General features: G+C 45.5%; 1 protein-coding gene across 1 annotated transcript in view; it reads right to left on the bottom strand.

Annotated features, from left to right (window-relative positions):
* Nucleotides 1-361: 361 nt before the first annotated feature.
* LOC111158695 (A-kinase anchoring protein 12) overlaps nucleotides 362-18,142 on the bottom strand; it is a 101,361-nt gene continuing 83,580 nt past the window's right edge. Inside the window, exons 3-4 of the mRNA XM_022520903.1 lie at nucleotides 1,460-6,440; nucleotides 362-802 (exon numbers count right to left, since the gene is read on the bottom strand). Coding sequence (XP_022376611.1) covers nucleotides 1,468-6,440 — 4,973 coding nt within the window. The 3' untranslated portion in view covers nucleotides 362-802; nucleotides 1,460-1,467. The remainder of the gene's footprint in view (nucleotides 803-1,459; nucleotides 6,441-18,142) is intronic.

The raw sequence follows: 18,142 nt of genomic DNA on the forward strand, positions 1-18,142 counted from the left end.
CCAAACAGCCACAACAATTCAGAGAAAAGGCTTAGAGTGAATCCGCTACTGAAAAGAAAAAAAAAAAAAAAAAAAAAAAAAAAAAAAAAAAACTACCTTCTAACCCCCACTGGGCTAGAAAGAAATTTCACAGTAACAATGGAACATTCTGTATGTTTCCCCTCCCCCACCCCAAAAAGGCGTTTTATTTTTAGCACACTGTGCCTAAGAGGAAAGTGACCCATTTTAGAGCGGTATGAAACACGGACCCTACTCCTTAGTAGATTTTAAAGTATGAACTATAGCTTCTGATCAGGAATGTTGTCTCTAGGGAGCTGTTCTCACAACTTCCCCAGGCTTGATCGCGGCTGCATGGCCCTCCTTATCCTGGGCGACACAAAAGGAATGTACCATCCTGCACATTTCCTTAATCGTTAAGAAAAAAAAATATACAATAGATACAGAAGGAGGGTTACTTAAAACATACATATAAATACATAAAGGAAGATACTCCAGTTTGAGAAGCAGAACCAGGTTTGGCCAACTCCAGTTCCAGGTTAAGAATTCAGGACCTTCAATCAGAAACACTGGAACAGGGTATCAGGGCAAAGTGAGGGGGGTGGCCCTGCGAGGAGGAAGTGTTAGATGGCTCTAGCTCCCGATGCAGCCTCAGGATTGTCAGGGGCTCCAGAAAGTTGAGTCGAGGGACCTGTTCTTCGGTTTTGAGTCTGGAACACTGGTCTCGAGTCTCGTCAGCAGCATCCATCCCCTCCTTCCTACTGCTCATCTTCATATTCAGGTCTTGCAAACACGTGGGCTGGACCTGGAGGAGGAAGGAAGAATGCAAAGTCAGTCAAGGTCTTCTCCTCCCTCGTTCGTTCCAGGAGCAGCAGAAGCCCTTAGAGCACAGCGCCGCCCCCCAAAAAGCAAGTGGGTCAGGACCGTGGCGGTTCAGGCTGGGCCACCCCAAAACTTGGGGCCTGTGGCTCCCCAGCACCAACATTTGGGCCCATCACACACACTGGGAAATTTTTTAAATGCCTGTTCCTACTGATGGGGGAACAATTTTTTTTTTCCTTGAGAGCTATCAACTAAAATTTCAGGCTATAGGATAGCAACTCACCATGAACTTCTGCTTATAAAGAAAAATTCAATGGGAGCACAACCGGTTTCTTAAGCCTTTGAGCCACACACACATGCACGCTTGTGCACACACACATGCCCCTTCACTTTCTTTGAAAGCAGGCACGTGGGTGTAGAATGAGCTCATTGTTTTCATGACATCAGTTAACCCTGAATGGCAGCAGGTCAGTGAGGGGAAAAAAGGAAGGGAACCAGGATCTCCTTGACTGTTCTTTGCCCAACTAAAGGTTCTGCCTACAGTCACAATGATTCAAACTCCTGTTTCCCTTATAACAAATTTGCCATCACATGGCAAGAAAAGAGGAAAAGACTGTTTTAGAAGAGGAAGCTTGCTTACATGACGTTTTAGGATCCTGTGGGTTCGGATTTTGTCGGTTCTCCCTCCTGTTTCTGAGTGTCGTCCTGCATTTCGGTTTTGATCTCTTCTTCTAACTCGCTGTGGACTTTTCCTTCTGGAAATTCTACTTCCTGGCCATCTTCCTTCTCCTTCAGTGTTGGTCCATCTGTGTCTGAGGACTCTTTGCTCAAGCCTCCTGGGGCCGCCACACCTTCCAGGGCTGAGTGCTGGTTTTCCCGCTCAACAACATGACCTTTTTCATCTTCTTGGGGTTCAGAGAAGGACCCCTCTAGCCTTTCTTCTAAGCCGGCACGATCACCATCTTCTGCAACAGACTCGGTCCCGGTTGCTTCTTTCTTTTCCTCGGACAGGAGAACTGCCTCTTCGAGCTGCTGGTCATTTATGCTGGAAGGTTCTACCTCAGCACTTGCCACCTCGGCGGAAGCTTCACTCACAGCTTCGCACGCGTCGGAACGGGTCTGTTCCCCGGCGGTGAGCGTGGCTTCTCCTTTGGCCACCACAGCTCGAGTTCCATCCCGTGCAGTGGCCTGCGGCTCCCCTTCTTCGGTCTCAGGGTGCGCCCTCCCCTCCGGGGCGTCGGCGATCATCGGCAGGGCCTGTGTCTGCAAATCAGCGGCTGTTCCCTCCGTGCTCACTAACTGATCAACAACGGTCTGGATTACATTTTGTACAAGTTTACTGCTCTCGGTCTCAAGTTTAGAAATCTCGGTTTCAGCCTTTCCATCTTCCTTTCTTGTTTCACTCCCTTGGACTTCCGGACCAGCAGTGGGCGCGTCCTCTTCCTCCGGGGACGGTCTCCGGGGTGCGGTTTTCTCTCCTTCCAGGTCAGCACTGATGCCTCCTTCAGGGGCAGCCGCTGTGGTCACGGATGTGGAGTCTGGCTGAGCCTCAGTCCCTGTGGGCGCCTCGATGTCCTCTGGCCGGGCGGTCAAGTCTTCATCTTTTTCGGAGGATTCTTCCTCTGGTACTAACTGTGCGTCTGCAGATTCCTGAGTTTCCGTGGTTTCTAAAATCTTGACAGTTTCTTCTAAGACCTTCTCCTCCACTGCTGCAGCCGCTGGAGTTAATGACGCCTCTGGGGTCTGGACTTGAACTTCTGTGCGTACCGCTTCCTCCTGCACTGGCCGGGGAGAACCTTCCCAAGCGGTAACCTCCTCTTCCCCCTGGAGGATGGCCACGCCGTCTGTCGGCCCCAGGTGCTTACGAAGCTCCTCAGATGTGGTCACAGCTGCTTTTTGCTCCAGTTCCTCTTGGGTGGCTTGAGCTGGCTCTGCTTCCGTCTCCTCCATTTCTCCTTGAACTTCCATCTCTCCCCCCGCTGGGGTGGGAGATGGTGTAGGGCTGTGGATTTCGGTGTCGTCATCCTTCTGAAATTCAGATTCTTTAGGAGCTTCATCTTCAAAGACAACTTCACTTGTTTCCTGACTCCCGGTAGGCTCGAGGTCTGCACCTGTGACAGGGCCTTCGAGAAGCGGTTTCTCTCTGCTCTCCCCACCAGTAAATTGACCTTCCTCTTCAATCACATCCATCTTTGAAAGAATGGGTACGGTTTCCACCGGTACCTCTTTGTCCATATGTTCTAGAACCTCTTCTGTTTCTGAAAGTCCTTTAATTTCTTCCTGGGATGGAAAACTAGCAGGTGTTGGAGGCAGCTGTTTGGGGACAGAAACTGCTTCTGCTTCTGGGACCTGGGAATCTTCGTGCATCTCCAGGATCTGCTCTTGCTGTGTCACAGGGAGAGCTTCGAGATCTGCTACTGGGGTGCTTCCGTTGGTCTCGCTGTCTGTAAGGGTTTCAGCGGATTCAGGAGCAACAGCCTGCTCCAGAATCAATTCTGGTTTTACCCCAACCAAGGTTTCAGCTTGACAAGTGGTTCTAGGCTCACTGGAGTCCACACTGTCTGTGACTACAGGAACTTTCTCAAAGCCTTCTGGGGTGGCCTGGATGACTACTTCGGCTTGTGTCAAAGTCTCAGCTTTAGCTTCCTGTGCCTTCACTTCCAACACTGCATCTGCCTCTTTCTTCAAGTCTAGCCCTGGAGCATCCTCTTCGGCTCCATCCAGCTTCTCCAGTATTTTGGCTCCTACATCCTGTGTTGTCTGAATCATGTCTTCTGGCCCCCTGGTATCAGGCAGCGGTGATCCTTCTCGAACTTTCTCCGCAACTGCCCACAGGACCTCTTGAGTCCGCCTCTCTTGGTCTTCCAGGTCTGGCCCACTGCCCTCCACCTCCTGAACGGGTGTTGCTTCCTCTGTGGTTTCTGGAGAGTCGGTGAGCTGAGAAACAGCTGAGACCATGTCAGCGGTCTCTTCAGCTCCAGATGCTTCTGCGGCTTCTTCAGCACAAAATGCCTCCGCACCTTCTGCAGCCGTCACGGCCTCCGAAGTTAATTCCGCCTCGCTCACGACCATGTCATCAGTGGCATCTTGGCCCTCTGGCAGAGTTTTGGTAACAACGGAGGTTTCTTTTGCAAGGACCTCTCCTTCAAGTACCTCCCCAGTTAGGGGTCTGGCTTCCTCTTCTGTTTCTTCAAGAGGTTCTGTCACCGAAGCGGATATCCAAGACGGCGACCTCTCTTCGACACTGCTAACAGCCCTTGCCCCGTCGAGGGCAGTCACCTTCACGCCATGAACCAGATTCGTACTGAGCTCCTCCGACACAGCAACAGCTACCTGCTGCTCGGGCTTCTCCTCGCTTTTTTGGGCTTGCTGAGCTTCGATTTTCTCCCTTTCCACCGCATCATACTCAGACAGAGGCACCACGGCCGGGACATCAGAGTCGTCTTCGTTGACCTCTGGCGGCCCCGCATCCTCAGCAGTGGCGTGTTCCGCTTTCCCGTCTGACCTTTTCTTCCTTCGTCCGGGAATAAATTTCTTAATGGAAACCCAAGACTCCTCTTTCCCGGGTTCAGCATCTGACGCAGAATGTTCTACAACAGACCCAGGTACAGCATCTTCGCTTTTCTCTTCCAGTTTTGACTTCGATTTTTTCCTTGGAGTGACTAATCTTTTAAAGGACTCCCAGGTGGAAACCCCCTCTCCTTCGGTGGGGCTACCCGCTTGCTCAGGTGAGGGGCTGCCTGGCCCTTGATCCTGTTCCTGAGAACCGGCAAGCGCAGCGTCCGGTCCAGTTTCTTTGTCTTTTCCTGCATCATCCGGTTTCTGGCCGTCTCCTCCCATCGTTTTCGGTTCCCCTTCATCATCAGAAGACGATGTTTTTCTCGCTCTTTTCTTGGATGATCCCACACAAATCAAAGCTTCCCAAGATACTGAGGTATCAACCCTGCGCTTGGGTTCTTCTGGCTTCTGCTCTTCTCCACTTCCCTTGGCTTCCTCCTGCATCTCGGAGGCCGCGCTCTCCGTGGAGGACAAGGTGGCGCTCTTGACTTTCTCCAACTCATCTTCTTTGTCACTTTCAGAAAGCCTCCTGACACGTTTCTTGGGCGTCACCATCTTTTTGAAAGATGCCCAGGGAGTAACACCTTCTCTCTTCTTCTCCCCGTCGGAGGTAGTCCCTTCCTCAGCCTCCCCCTCCTGCTGTGCGTCCCCGAGGCCTTTCTCTAGACACACGATCTCCTCCGGTTCCTCCGGGGACGAGGCAGAGCTCTCGCCCTTCTGTTCATCTGCACTGTCCGGAGACTCTGCTGCGACCTGGTGGTGCTCCCCCAACTCTTCATCCCCTCCTCCTCCTCTCTTCCCTTTCTGTTTCTTTCCAGAAAGCTTTTTTAAGCCAGTGCTGGTAAAAAGTTTCTTTAAAGGGCTTCCTTGAACTTTCATTCTCTCTTGGGAGGACAGCATGTCTGCCTCACTCACGACGCCCTCCGGGTGTGCAGAGAGCACCTTCTCCTCGGGGCTCAGGTCGGCCGGCTGGGGGTGGTCCCCTCCGGGGGTGCACACTTCTTTCATCTTCCTCGGCTCCTCAGGAGGCTCGGCTTTCTCGAGCTCAGCCTGGGATTCTACCCCTTTCTCAGAGGGCAGGGGCTCCACTGCTTCTTCTCCCTCAGCCTTCTCCTCTTCTGTCTTCTCCGGCATCCTAACGTGGACTTCGGCAACAATCTCTACCTTATCATCAAATACTTCTGTGGCTAAAGGGGCGGGTCTCTCTTCGGGGGCTCCCTGCACTTGATCTTCAGAGGGCAGCTCGACTTTTTCAAATTCCGCGGACAGTCTGGCAGCGTCAACGCTCTCGGCGATCTCCTGGGGGCGCTCTTGCTCGGAAGCTGCCACTTTCTCGGAGGTATCTTCTCTCTTTTCCTGTTCCTGCGTTTCTCCTTTTTCGGGCTCTTGGTCCTTTTTCTTCTCTGAAGCTTCCAGCTCCTCCTCCTTCGGCTTCCTGAAACTGGTCTTTTTTCTCCAGCCAGCCCAGCCTTGTGTGAAGAACTTTCTGAAGGGTGACGCTGTTTCGCTGGCCGCCGGACTAGCTGGTGACTCAGGAGATTTGGTGGGTTCTTTTTGTTTATCTTCCCCGTCCTCTCTGCCTTCCTCTGCTGCTTGACCAGACTCAGCCTGGAGAGAAATCTCTGTGTTGCTTGGCTCATGCTTAAGGGTTTCGTCGGGTTTCTCCGTGGATTGTTTTAGTTCACGGTCTTTGGCGGTTGCCTCTCCGGTCTCCTGGCTGGGTTCCTGGTGGTCACCAGCCCCGTCTGCGGCTCCTGATCCTTCCCCTTCATCTTTTTTGACAGTGAGTAGCTGAACAGTGTCGGGCTTCTCGGTCTTATCCTTTTTGACAGTAAATTTAAAGCCAACAAACTTAAACACCTTCTTAAATCCAACATCATTAGCCTGGGCATCAGTAGGTTGTATCAGTTCTTCTAAATTGCTTTCTGAAGAAGGAATCTGGTCGATGATTTCAGGCATTTCCTCCTGCCCATCCTTTGCTAGGTCTTGAGTGACCACGGAGCCAGCAGCCATCGCCTTATCTGAGGCTCTTTCATTCACATCTTCAGACTCTCTCTGTCCAACTATAGAAGAAAGAGAGTAGTGGAGAAGAATAAAATTATTACAGTTCAGAAAAATTATACATGTTTAAAAAACATAACCAAGTAATACTTTCTTTAATCTCAGGCAATTTCATGATAGGCTAACAGTCTTCTCAGTATTTGTAAATCTCAGTCCATGAGGCAGTATCTGCTTCTTTCAAATGACCTTTAAAAATTCAGGTTTAAAGATACTACCCTGCTCCTTCTGTTCCCTGTGAAAGTGATGTTTACACACCCAAGTACCAGAATACTAGTTATATATAAGTAGCTGCAACATCATTAAAGCGGGACAAGCAGATTCTGTTGCAATGGAAAATGGATCAATCATCACACCCATGACCTAGAATCCAACCCATTTTAGAAAAATAAGCTAAATGGCAACAAAAGAATCTAGACAAATCTAAAGGAGAGGTATTCTATGTGACAACTAGCTGGCGGTCCCTTTTAACAAGTCCCCAAAAATGGACTAAGAGCTGCATGGGGAAATTCCAGACTGGGGAAGGGCAAGTGCAAGGAACGATTTAACTTGACAGATGGGAGGTGCTCAATAATGTAACACAGAATGTGAAAAATCGTTGTGTTGTACACCCGAAGCTAAAGTAATGTGGGTCAACCAAACTCAAATAAAAAACAAAATAAAATAAAATAAAAAGAAGGAAAGGTGGTGCTCACAAGCTGAGAGGTGTAACAGAAGGACACAGCAGTCAGCTTGAAGGGGTCTCCTGCTGGACAAACACTGAAGCATAAGGAAGATGATGACAAGGATGGGGTACAAAACACTGAACGAGAAAAGAATCCATGAATCACGAGTGATACTAAAAAAGTAAAATAGGGAACAGGGAATACTTCTTCATGAAAAGTGCCAATCAATAATAAATTTAGACATAATTTCCACTTTGATCTACAGTCACTCATTAGAATTTCAAAATTCTACCACATCAAGATTCACATTGTTAAGGATGAGTTAACAAAAATGTTTTGTTTTTATAGCCGATTACACAGGCTCCTTCCAGACCATGGTAAACAGCTGTCTGGCCGTGAAAATGTTGAGCATTATAGTCTTTGAAGATGTACTTGCGTCCTTCATCCAGTATGATCCACTTACATGAAATTAACATAAGTGGATTTTCTTTTAGTTCTTTGGGGAGGAAAAGTCATGTTTTAGTTCAGTTCATCAGCTGGGTCAACCGAACTGAACTTTTCCACTGCTCAGAATAAAGTAAATAATCATTTCTCATTATGTTCAATATAAAATAATACACAACACCATTTTCATGGCCAAGTGTGGTTACAAGAAGTTTTACTGTTTTGAATGCAGCTGTGACTGAATAAATTTGGAACTAGTCATATCACCATTAAAACCAGCCATTCAGAGGCGCCTGGGTGGCTCAGTGGGTTAAGCCCCTGCCTTCAGCTCAGGTCATGATCTCAGGGTCCTGGGATTGAGCCCCGCATCCAGCTCTCTGCTCAGCAGGGAGCCTGCTTCTCTCTCTTTCTCTCCCTGCCTACTTGTTATCTGTCAAATAAATTAAATCTTAAAAAAAAAAAAAAAAGAGTAACACATACTCAGTGTAGAAAATTAGGGAAGGGGCATGTGGGTGGCTCAGTGGGTTAAAGCCTCTCTGCCTTCCGCTCAGGTCATGATCTCAGGGTCCTGGGATCGAGTCCCGCATCTCTGCTCAGCAGGGAGCCTGCTTCCCTCTTTCTCTCTGCCTGCCTCTCTGCCTGCTTGTGATCGCTCTCTCTGTCAAATAAAGTATTTTTCTTAAAAAAAAAAAAAACAGCCATTCAGAAGCAAAACAAAAAGACAGGAGTTAGGGGAGAAGTTTTTATAGAAAGGACTTGAACGCAGAGTAAGGAAATTATCTGATTTGCAGCAGCTTAAACGGTCGTGTTATTTGAAAAAGCTTAGTTGTCTGTCATCAGATTAAGAAAACTGCTCTTTGCCAGTATCTTTGTAGTAACTCCTGCAGTCAAAAATCCAGAAATGCTAAAACCATTGGGTGAAAGGGTGTCAGGAAACCTACAGTTTTAGAGTATCGACACACAGATCAAAAGGAAAGCCTGCCTTTAGAGTGGAGGTATCTGCAAGTACCACCTTAAACATCCCCACTAACGGAACAAAACTATCATTGTGCTTTCTGATGTGAGGCACTGAGAAGGCCAATAAATCACTTATAGTACTCCTGCCAAAAATGCTTAATGGAATCTTAACTGTGAGGAAACGAGCAGACGAATCAATGAAGGATATTCAGTACGACAACTAGCTTGGCAGCTATGTCAATGTCACAATGTACGACAGTCAAACAAAAACCCAAGTAGACTGTCTGCAAGCATCTTTCAAACCGTTTAAGGAGAGAGACTGAGGGTGAGGGCGGGCAGGAGAGAGACTGTGCTAGACTCTACGTAACTGCTGAATTAGGTCGCGTGTATATGACTTTATTCTGTTTGTCTATAGTTTTGAAATTTAAAAAATCATTGAGGGTTTAAACAAGCAAAATCAATGTGATTTAATAAAGGAAGGGAGATACCGTGCTAAATTAATAAACTTAAGAAGCATAACAGTAAGACCTACTGGGCACGGTCCTAGATTGGTTATCGGTGATGGCAAACTAGCCAAAGGAGATTTTTGGCTTTTTTAGGAAAACGTAACTATGATTTAGGATGAGATGAGATGAACTTTTCCTGAAAGAAGAGCTGAAGTTTGACTTTCAAAAAAAAAAAAAAAGCAGATTACCAAACAGTATATATAGTGTGATTCCGTTTTGGTTTACCCACCCCCTTACCGAAGCCCCCACCCCAGCAAACACACACCCCTCACATGATCTCTAGGGAATAGAAATGTGATTTTAAAAAAAATTTTTTTTAAATACTTTTGAAAGATTTCTTTCTTAAGAGAGAGAGAGCAAGTGAACAGAGCAGGTGGGGAGGAGAAGAGGAGGGAATGATCTCAGACTCCCCACAGAGCACATGACCCAAGGTGAGGCTTAATCCTACTAACCCAAGACCACATCCTGAGCCCAAATCAAGAGCTGGATGCCCAACCGAGCCACCCAGGCATCCTCTGATATATTTTAGTTTCACTTCTATAAATCAAAGTCAATTAAAATGGACACAGAGAAGGTCTTTTTTTTTTTTTTAAAGACTTTATTTATTTATTTATTTGACAGACAAGAGATCACAGGCAGAGAGAGGCAGGCAGAGAAAGAGGGGGGGAAGCAGGCTCCCTGCCAAGCAGCGAGCCTGATGTGGGGCTCAATCCCAGGACCCTGAGATCATGACCTGAGCCAAAGGCACAGGCTTTAACCCACTGAGCCACCCAGGTGCCGCCAGAAAAGGTCTTAATACCCACAGCGTAAAATGAAGCTTAATAATTATAAGCAGTATCCATACCAATACTTAGAATATATCTATACATATATGAAATACAGATACATTTATAAATACATATACAACATGGTCCTCATGGGCTCAGTTTGCTTGAGATCCTCACTCCCTCTCCCTCTGCCCTCCCTCTGGCTCATACTCTCTCTCCCTCCAATAAATAATTTTAAAAATTTGTTAATTTCCCCAATTATAAAAGTACATTCATGGAAAAAAAAAAAAAAACCTTTCCCTGAATTCTCTTAATGTAACACAAGAGATACAACTTTTTTTTTAAGACTGTTTATTTATTTGACAGATAAGAGTGGAAGAGAAAGCTCAGAAGCAGGGGGGGTGGTGGATGGAGGGAAAGGGAGAAACAGGCTCCTCGCTGAGCAGAGAACCCAACTGGGTGGGGGAGGGGGGCTCCATCCCAGAAACCCTGGGATCAGGACCTGAACCAAAGGCCGACACTCAACCAACTGAGCCACCCAGGCGCTCTGAGATGTGGCTTTTTAATTTAAAGGTACACAATACCACGGAAACTACACTACGGAAAAAAGTCAAACCCCAATGATACACTCCACACTAGTACAATTTTACTGAAAACGTACACAGATATCAATTAAATTTCCTGCCAGCAGTCATGAGAGAAAAACACTCATTAACTAACCTTTCTAAGCTTCCCTGGAAAATAAATGCTGAGACAATTGCTAACACAGGGGGAGAAAACAGGTGTTAATACACACCATTTCCCTCCCTCTTTTCCCTCCATGCTCCCAGATCGGTTTCAATCGGAAACACTTTTTGTTCAATTCTGGGGTGACTGGAATGTTTACAGTCACAACGAGAGAGACAGAAACCAGCAGCTGCCAACTGGCGGCACAGAGCAGCCGGCGACGCTCCCACCAGCCACCGATGCTGACACGGGCTCTTCACACACAGCGGTTTACGCGAGGAACTCAGCTCTTTTTTTTTTTTTTAATTATTATTTTTTTGAACTCATCTCTTTAAAGAGGGATATAGGATCGCGAGAAAATTTAAATCCTAACTGGTTAACCAACTGGTCTACAGCTTCTAATGACCGAAGCGGTCCCCAGGAGCCAGTACCGTCCAACAACCTTCCGGGTGCTGTGGGTGGCCCTCAAGGCCGACCCGCCCACCGCGTCCCTGGGCAAACCGCCGCTGGGGGGCGCGCTACTCACGGCAAAGGTTACTCCACCAGGGCATCGCGCGCCGCCACCCGGCAGAGAAGCGCTACAGGGGCCGGGGAGGCCCAAGCTTCTCCCAGCTGCCCCATCGCGCAGTGGACACGGATACCGCTGACGAGGGCGCCCCCTGGAGGCCAGCCACCACGTGCGTCACAGAGGGCACAGCCTCCTCGTGGTCCAGCCGCCCAGGGCTCTGGCCTCACAAGCCCGCAAGGAAAACGTCCCGAGGGTCCTGTGCATCATCCCAATGGGTCTCTTCAAACGTAAGTGCACTCAAACTCTGAAAATCCTCATGGCTAAATGACTGGCAGACTGCTAGACCTCAATACTGTTGGATTTCTGAGCTGCCTCTCTGATCTGAACTGTTAGGCAGTCAACTCCAAAATCACAATGCATAGTGATGGCCAAAGGGATAGCGGGATCCTGCCCACAGCATGGTTCGTCGTTTGGTTGTAAGAACTTAAATTTCTTGAGTTTAAGAACAAGAGCTGTGTGCCTCGTGCACGTTCCCATTACAGAACTCATTCAGAGTCACACCGCCTTGGGCTTGAAGGAAGAATTCACCTTGTCCTCCCAACTGGGGAATAAATGGACTTCAAATATTATACGGTTCTTGCAAAATGGTACAACCACTTTTGAAGAGACTTTGGCAGTTTTCCACAGAACTAAACATTTTCTTACCATGATACTTCAACCTGCTCCTTGGTACCTCTCCCGAGGGAGCTGAAAACACGTCTACACAAAAACCCGCATATGGATGTTTATGGCTTTATTCATAACTGCACACACTTGGAAACAACCTCAAGATGTTCATTATATGAATGGATGAATAAACTATGGTACATCCAGAAAATGTTTTAACATCATTCAGCACTAGAAAGAAATGAACTAGCAAAAAGCCACCCAAAGATACAGAAGAACCTTAAATGCATTATCACTGGGTGAAGGAAGCCTATCTGAAAAGGTTACATACTGTATGATTCCAACCATATGACATTCTGGAAAATGCAAAACTAGAGACCAGGAAAAAAAAAAAAATCAGTACTGCCAAAGGATCGGGGAGGGAAGGATGAACACACAGAGCATGTTAAGATTTTGTGGCAGTAAAACCAGTGAACCCTCCAACATGGGTTTGAACCATGTGGGGCCCCTTATCCATGGATTTTTTTCAATAAATACAGCACAATACTGTGTAAGTGTATTTTCTCTTATGATTTCCTTAATAATAATATTCTTTTTCTAGCTTACTTTATTATAAGAATAGAATGGATCATATATATAACACGCAAGTATGTTAATCAACTATTTATATTATCAGTAAGCCTTCTAGTCAACTGCAGGCTAATAATAGGGTTAAGTTTTGCAGGAGTCAAACCTTGCATTTGGATTTTTAACCAGTAGGTCCCTAACCCCATGATGTTCAAGAGACAACTATACCCTATGATACTCTCAGGGTAGATACATATGATTATTATATCATTTGTTCAAAACCCACAGAATGTACACCACCAAGAGTGAACCCTAGTATCAACTATGGACTTTAGGTGGTAATGATGCCAATGTAGCTTCATCAAAAATAATAAATTCACCACTCTGGTGTGAAATTTGATAGGAGACACTATGCATGGCAGGGCGGCAAGGAGGCATAGAGAACTCTGTACTTCCCAGTCATTTTTGCTATGAACCTAAAACTGTTCTAAAAAATACAGACTATTTTCTTTTTCTTTTTTTTTTTTTTTTAATTTGTCAGAGAGAGAGGGAGAGAGAGCAAGCACAGGCAGACAGAATGGCAGGCAGAGGCAGAGGGAGAAGCAGGCTCCCCGCCAAGCAAGGAGCCCGATGTGGGACTCGATCCCAGGATGCTGGGATCATGACCTGAGCCGAAGGCAGCTGCTTAACCAACTGAGCCACCCAGGCGTCCCCAGACTATTTTCTTTAAATGGTCTCATGACTTGGCCAGTGTCGTAGTAGGGGTGTGGCATTTCTGGTGGGCCAAAGGCTGAAGGGGGAGCATTAAATAGGAACAAAACAAAGTCAGTCTTTTTAAAAGAAAAATTCCGGGGTGCCTGGGTGGCTCAGTGGGTTAAAGCCTCTGCCTTCGGCTCAGGTCATGATCCCAGAGTCCTGGGATCGAGCCCCGCATCAGGCTCTCTGCTCAGCAGGGAGCCTGCTTCCTCCTGCCTCTCTGCCTATTTGTGTCTGTCAAATAAATAAAAAATCTTAAAAAAAAAAAAAAAAGAATTCCCTTTTTTAAAAAAAAAAAAAAAAGAAAAAAAAAGAAAAATTCCATACACTTTCGAAGTGCTATGCTTATCTTCCAAAAATTTTAACATTTTATAATTTGTAACTGCCACTTATGACAAGAAAAAGTATTGAGACATGTCTACTCCCATGCTTAGATGGAAAAACTGCTATTACGTCTGCTGTAAACAGCACTTAAAATTCTATTTCGGGGTGCCTGGGTGGCTCAGTGGGTTAAGCCTCTGCCTTTGGCTCAGGTCGTGATCCCAGGGTCCTGGGATCGAGCCCCGCGTCGGGCTCTCTGCTCGATGGGGAGCCTGCTTCCCCCTCTCTCTCTGCCTACTTGTGGTCTCTCTCTGTGTCAAATAAATAAATAAAATCTTTTTTAAAAAAATTGTATTTCAGTGTAAAAATGCTGTTTTTGATGGTTATAGTCATGCCATTAAAAAAAAAAGAACGAACATATATATCCTACCCACCCACTCACAGAGAGTCAAAAGATCACTCAATCACCATTTCCAACCATTATAGTAAAAACTGGGTGAGGCTATGATCTATGGGCACTAAATGGGGGATGGGAGAGAGAGCGGGCAGGGTATTTACGTGCTCACTAGCTGTAAGGGTGGGGAGACGGGGCAAAAACTTAACACCAACTTCCATTAGGGCCAGGTGCACATCGCATATAAAACCTTCACAAGGGACACAGCAGCATCTGTGGCTAAGAATACATAACCTAACATGATAAAGGAAATAAACACAAAGGAATGCAGTGGAAATGGGGAGAGGAGAGCTATATGCTTCCAACATGTCAATGTCTTAAAAGACAAGGAGTACAGAAATTAAAGAAGCTAATGGATTTAACACATAATACTGATCCACGGAGGGATCTCACAATGCAAGGTAAGAAATGCTAAAATGGACACTTTTAGATTAGTTGACGAAATTCGAACAAGGATGATAGACTCTACGTAATGACTGTAATGATGTCAATAAGGACACGGATGTGGAACTACAGTTATAAAAGAGAATATATCTCTTCTTAGGAAACAGACACTTAATACTTGGGAATAAATGACGTGGATAACTGAACCCTCAACAGCTTCAGACAAATTCCTATCTCCTGCCCATACAAGGGCTGACAGGTACCTGTATGCTGGTTTTTGGTTTTATTTTGTTTTCCACCACAAAGGAAAAGTAAATAAGGAAGCGAATGAAATACAATACTAACAATACAGGAATCTGGATAAACGGTATATAGATGTCTCCTGTACTTGTGTTTTATTTTTGCAACTTTCTCTAAGTTCAAAGACACTGTTTAAAAAAAAAAAAAAAAAGACACTGTTTAAAAAAAAAAAACAAACACCCAGAGATATGTGAAACAGATAAAAGTGACTAAGAGGTACAAAATTCCAGTTATAAAATAATCATGGAAATTCAAAGTACATCACAGGAAATGTATGGTGATAGACGGGGACGACACCACGTGGTGAGCAGTAAGTAACGTACAGAGCTGTTAGCTCGCTATGTTATACACCTGAAACTAATATAATGTAGTTATACTTCAATTAAGAAACACTCAGCAGAATCAACAGGTGCAGATAACTAATAATACAGAAAACAACAAAAGGAGAGAGGGTGGCAGTCGTAGAAGACATTGGATCCTAACCTCACAGCATAGACCATAATGTTTTATCAAGGTATTAACAGAGAAATTACTCTCTCCCAAATTCAGGGAGGGGGGAAATTAAAAGAGCCAAAGTTCTGGAGACAGATTTGGTTTCAGCTGCACCACATCTAGCACTGGGCCCTTGGGCCAATTTCCTGAAGTTTCTGTTCTTAGCGTCTTCGCCTAAAACATAGGTCACCTTTGCAAAGGCTTGTTAGGAGTAAGTATCCGTTTGTTGTTAAGATAAAACAAAAACTCTAATTTTTTTCTTCATTGTCTTCTTTAGAATAGAACTATTTCATTTTAATTATTTTTTTGCCAACTCCAAAATGATCTTTATAAACTGCAGGAGATTCTTCAAATTCGGAAAACTGGGAATGACATGCATACTGTGTCCAGAGATGATCACTATTACTAACTGAGAATGTTTTCTTCTGGCTATAGTTTTCAAAATTGTGATAATGGCCACAAAATTTATTTTTACACCCTCCTATTAAGAAATAATTTATTGGTCCAATTTTTCATCATTATGCTCTACAATGAACATTCATGTGTATAAATCACTGTCGAAACCCCTGAGCAAGTGTTTGAACAGAAGAGGGCAGTGTTGAACAGTTTTCAACTCCACCAGGCTGGAAGCCTTGCGAATTTCCTAGATCAGGACCAGAAAAAAAAACCTCAAAAATCTACCAATCCATAAAGCTTAGGTGCCTTTTCAAATTCTCTATAGTTGAACGTATACCTCTTTGACTCTCAACACAGATGCTAAGGGAAAAAAACGGGACACAGATAGCCTGAGTTGGCTCCCTCCCTCTCGTTTGTTATTCAAACCATGTGAGGATCTAGACCCTTTACCCCATTTTGGACCAACTGAGGGTCGGAACAGTGACGAAGCCCTTCTTTTTGTGTTGAACTTCATCCCCCCCCCCCCCCCCCCGCTTTTCCAGGCCCATCCAGACCCAGTACATTTCCCACATGCTGCCAGAAGAGGGAGATCTCCAGACAAAACCATACTCATTCCTGTCCCTGTTCTAGTTTGTGGTGAGCAGAAACCTTTTTCCAGGCATTTTTAAAAATTTTTGTTAACATATATTATTAGCCCCAGGGGTACAGGTCTGTGAATCATCAGGCTTACACACTTCACAGCACTCACCATAGCACAAATCCTCCCCAATGTCCATAACCCAACCACCTCCCAACCACCTCCCTTCACCCCTCCCCCGCCCAGACAACCTTCAGTTTGTTTTGTGGGAGGGATTAAGAGTCTGGGTGGCTCAGTGGGTTAAGTCTCCACCTTCGGATGGGGTCATGATCCCAGGGTCCTGGGATGGAGCCCCGCATCGGGCTCTCTGCTCAGCGGGGGGCCTGCTTCCCCCTCTCTCTCTGCCTGCCTCTCTGCCTCTCTGTGATCTCTGTTTGTCAAATAAATAAATAAAATATTTTAAAAAAAGAGTCTCTTATGGTTTGTCTCCTTCTGGATCCCATCTTGTTTCATTTTTATGTGCTGTCTGCATATTGGTTCTGAATGAGTTAAAGATCATCGCCTGGGGAGCAAACCTGCTGGCCCAGTTTGGCAGGGTCTGGGCAGGGTCGCTGCTGGAAGTGAAGGCAGCAGATATGAGAGACAGAAGGCAAGTGATAATAGTATCTTCTAGAAAAGACAGGCCACTGTTCACCTACCTAGATTCACACAGTGGAACCCATTCACAACCAGACCCAGAAACATTTCATTAATAAGTTTACCTCCTCGAGTTTTCAACACATCAGCTCCCTTTAGTATTATCTGCCTTAGATTTGTCCGACTGGATTGAAAGAGGACAATCAAAAGGCTTGATCATCTAAGCATCACTGATTTGAGGATATACTTTCTTGGTACCCAAAAAGTCCCTCCCCAGAAACAACTGATTTTACAGTAGGCCTTTCTGACGCAGTTATCACTCCTGCGGGACTCAGAGTGATCGAAATTTTCCACTTTGAAGACACTGCTCTCAATCCAGCAAGATTCCCAAACGCCCATAAAGCCGAAACACAGTGCTCATTTACCCACTGCTTTGGTGACTGAGCTAGAAAATTCCACATTCTTGCTTGGTATCAAAGACAGCAAGAAGGCTTGGAAAGGGAGACGGTCTGCTTATCAACAGGAAAAAACTCTAGTAGATAGAGCTGGCAGATACTGGTCCTCTCCACACCCCAAAGCCATTTAAAAGGGCTCTGACTACAAAGGAAAAAAAGACTACAGTCCTAACCTCAGGCCACACACTCACCAGACCCACGCTTCCCACCTTTTGCTTGGGACATGGTCTGTGTGGACATATTTTCCCACATCGCCGTCAGTGGAAAAACATCGTAGAAGTCCTGCTTCTCAAATAAACATTATTACAGAAACCATGCATTTCTATTCCCTTTTTCTGGGAGAAGACTCTAATCATATGCCTGTGTGAGAGTGTCCATATGTTGAAAACCGTTACTTGGAAACACAAAGGATGATTTTATTTTTGGGGAAGTGTATTATTTTTAGTCATCTCTACACCCAGTGTGGGACTCGAACTTACGAACCTGAGATCAAGAGTTGTTCACTCCTCTGACAGAGCAAGCCAGGCACCCCAAAAAACACTATTTTTAAAATGATGTACAAGGTGCTTTCATGCACTTACATTTTCAGAATATGTCCTCGAAGGAAAATCCTTATGGTGAACCTAAGGTATTGAAGACATAGTACATTACAGATAGACACAAACGAAGGTACCAGCTTCCAAAAGCTGTCCTACCACCGGAGGCTTTGGGTAAGCTTGTCAGTCTGTCTTGTGTTTTTCTAAGACAAATGAAAAAGTATCCCTAAAAAGTGTAGAAAGTAGAAGAGAACAGTGACGTCTAATAGTATATATTTTCTGGAGTGAACACCTGGAACTGTATTTTCGTTTTTAAAAATATAAGCCACTCCCCTCAATAAACTATAGGAAAACTGTTAAGAGCTTTGATAGTAATCTATGTATTTCCTTTTTTTTTTTTTTTTAAGATTTTATTTATTTGACAGAGAGAGAGATACAGCTAGAGAGAGAACACAAGCGGGGGGAGTGGGAGAGGGAGAAGCAGGCTTCCTGCTGAGCAGGGAGCCCGATGTGGGGCTTGATCCCAGGACACTGGGATCATGACCTGAGCAGAAGGCAGTCACTTAATGGCTGAGCCACCCGGGCGCCCCTAAT

The sequence above is a fragment of the Enhydra lutris genome, unplaced genomic scaffold (genome assembly GCF_002288905.1).
Source record: "Enhydra lutris kenyoni isolate GAN:26980312 unplaced genomic scaffold, ASM228890v2 scaffoldscaffold62, whole genome shotgun sequence".
NCBI lineage: Eukaryota > Metazoa > Chordata > Mammalia > Carnivora > Mustelidae > Enhydra > Enhydra lutris.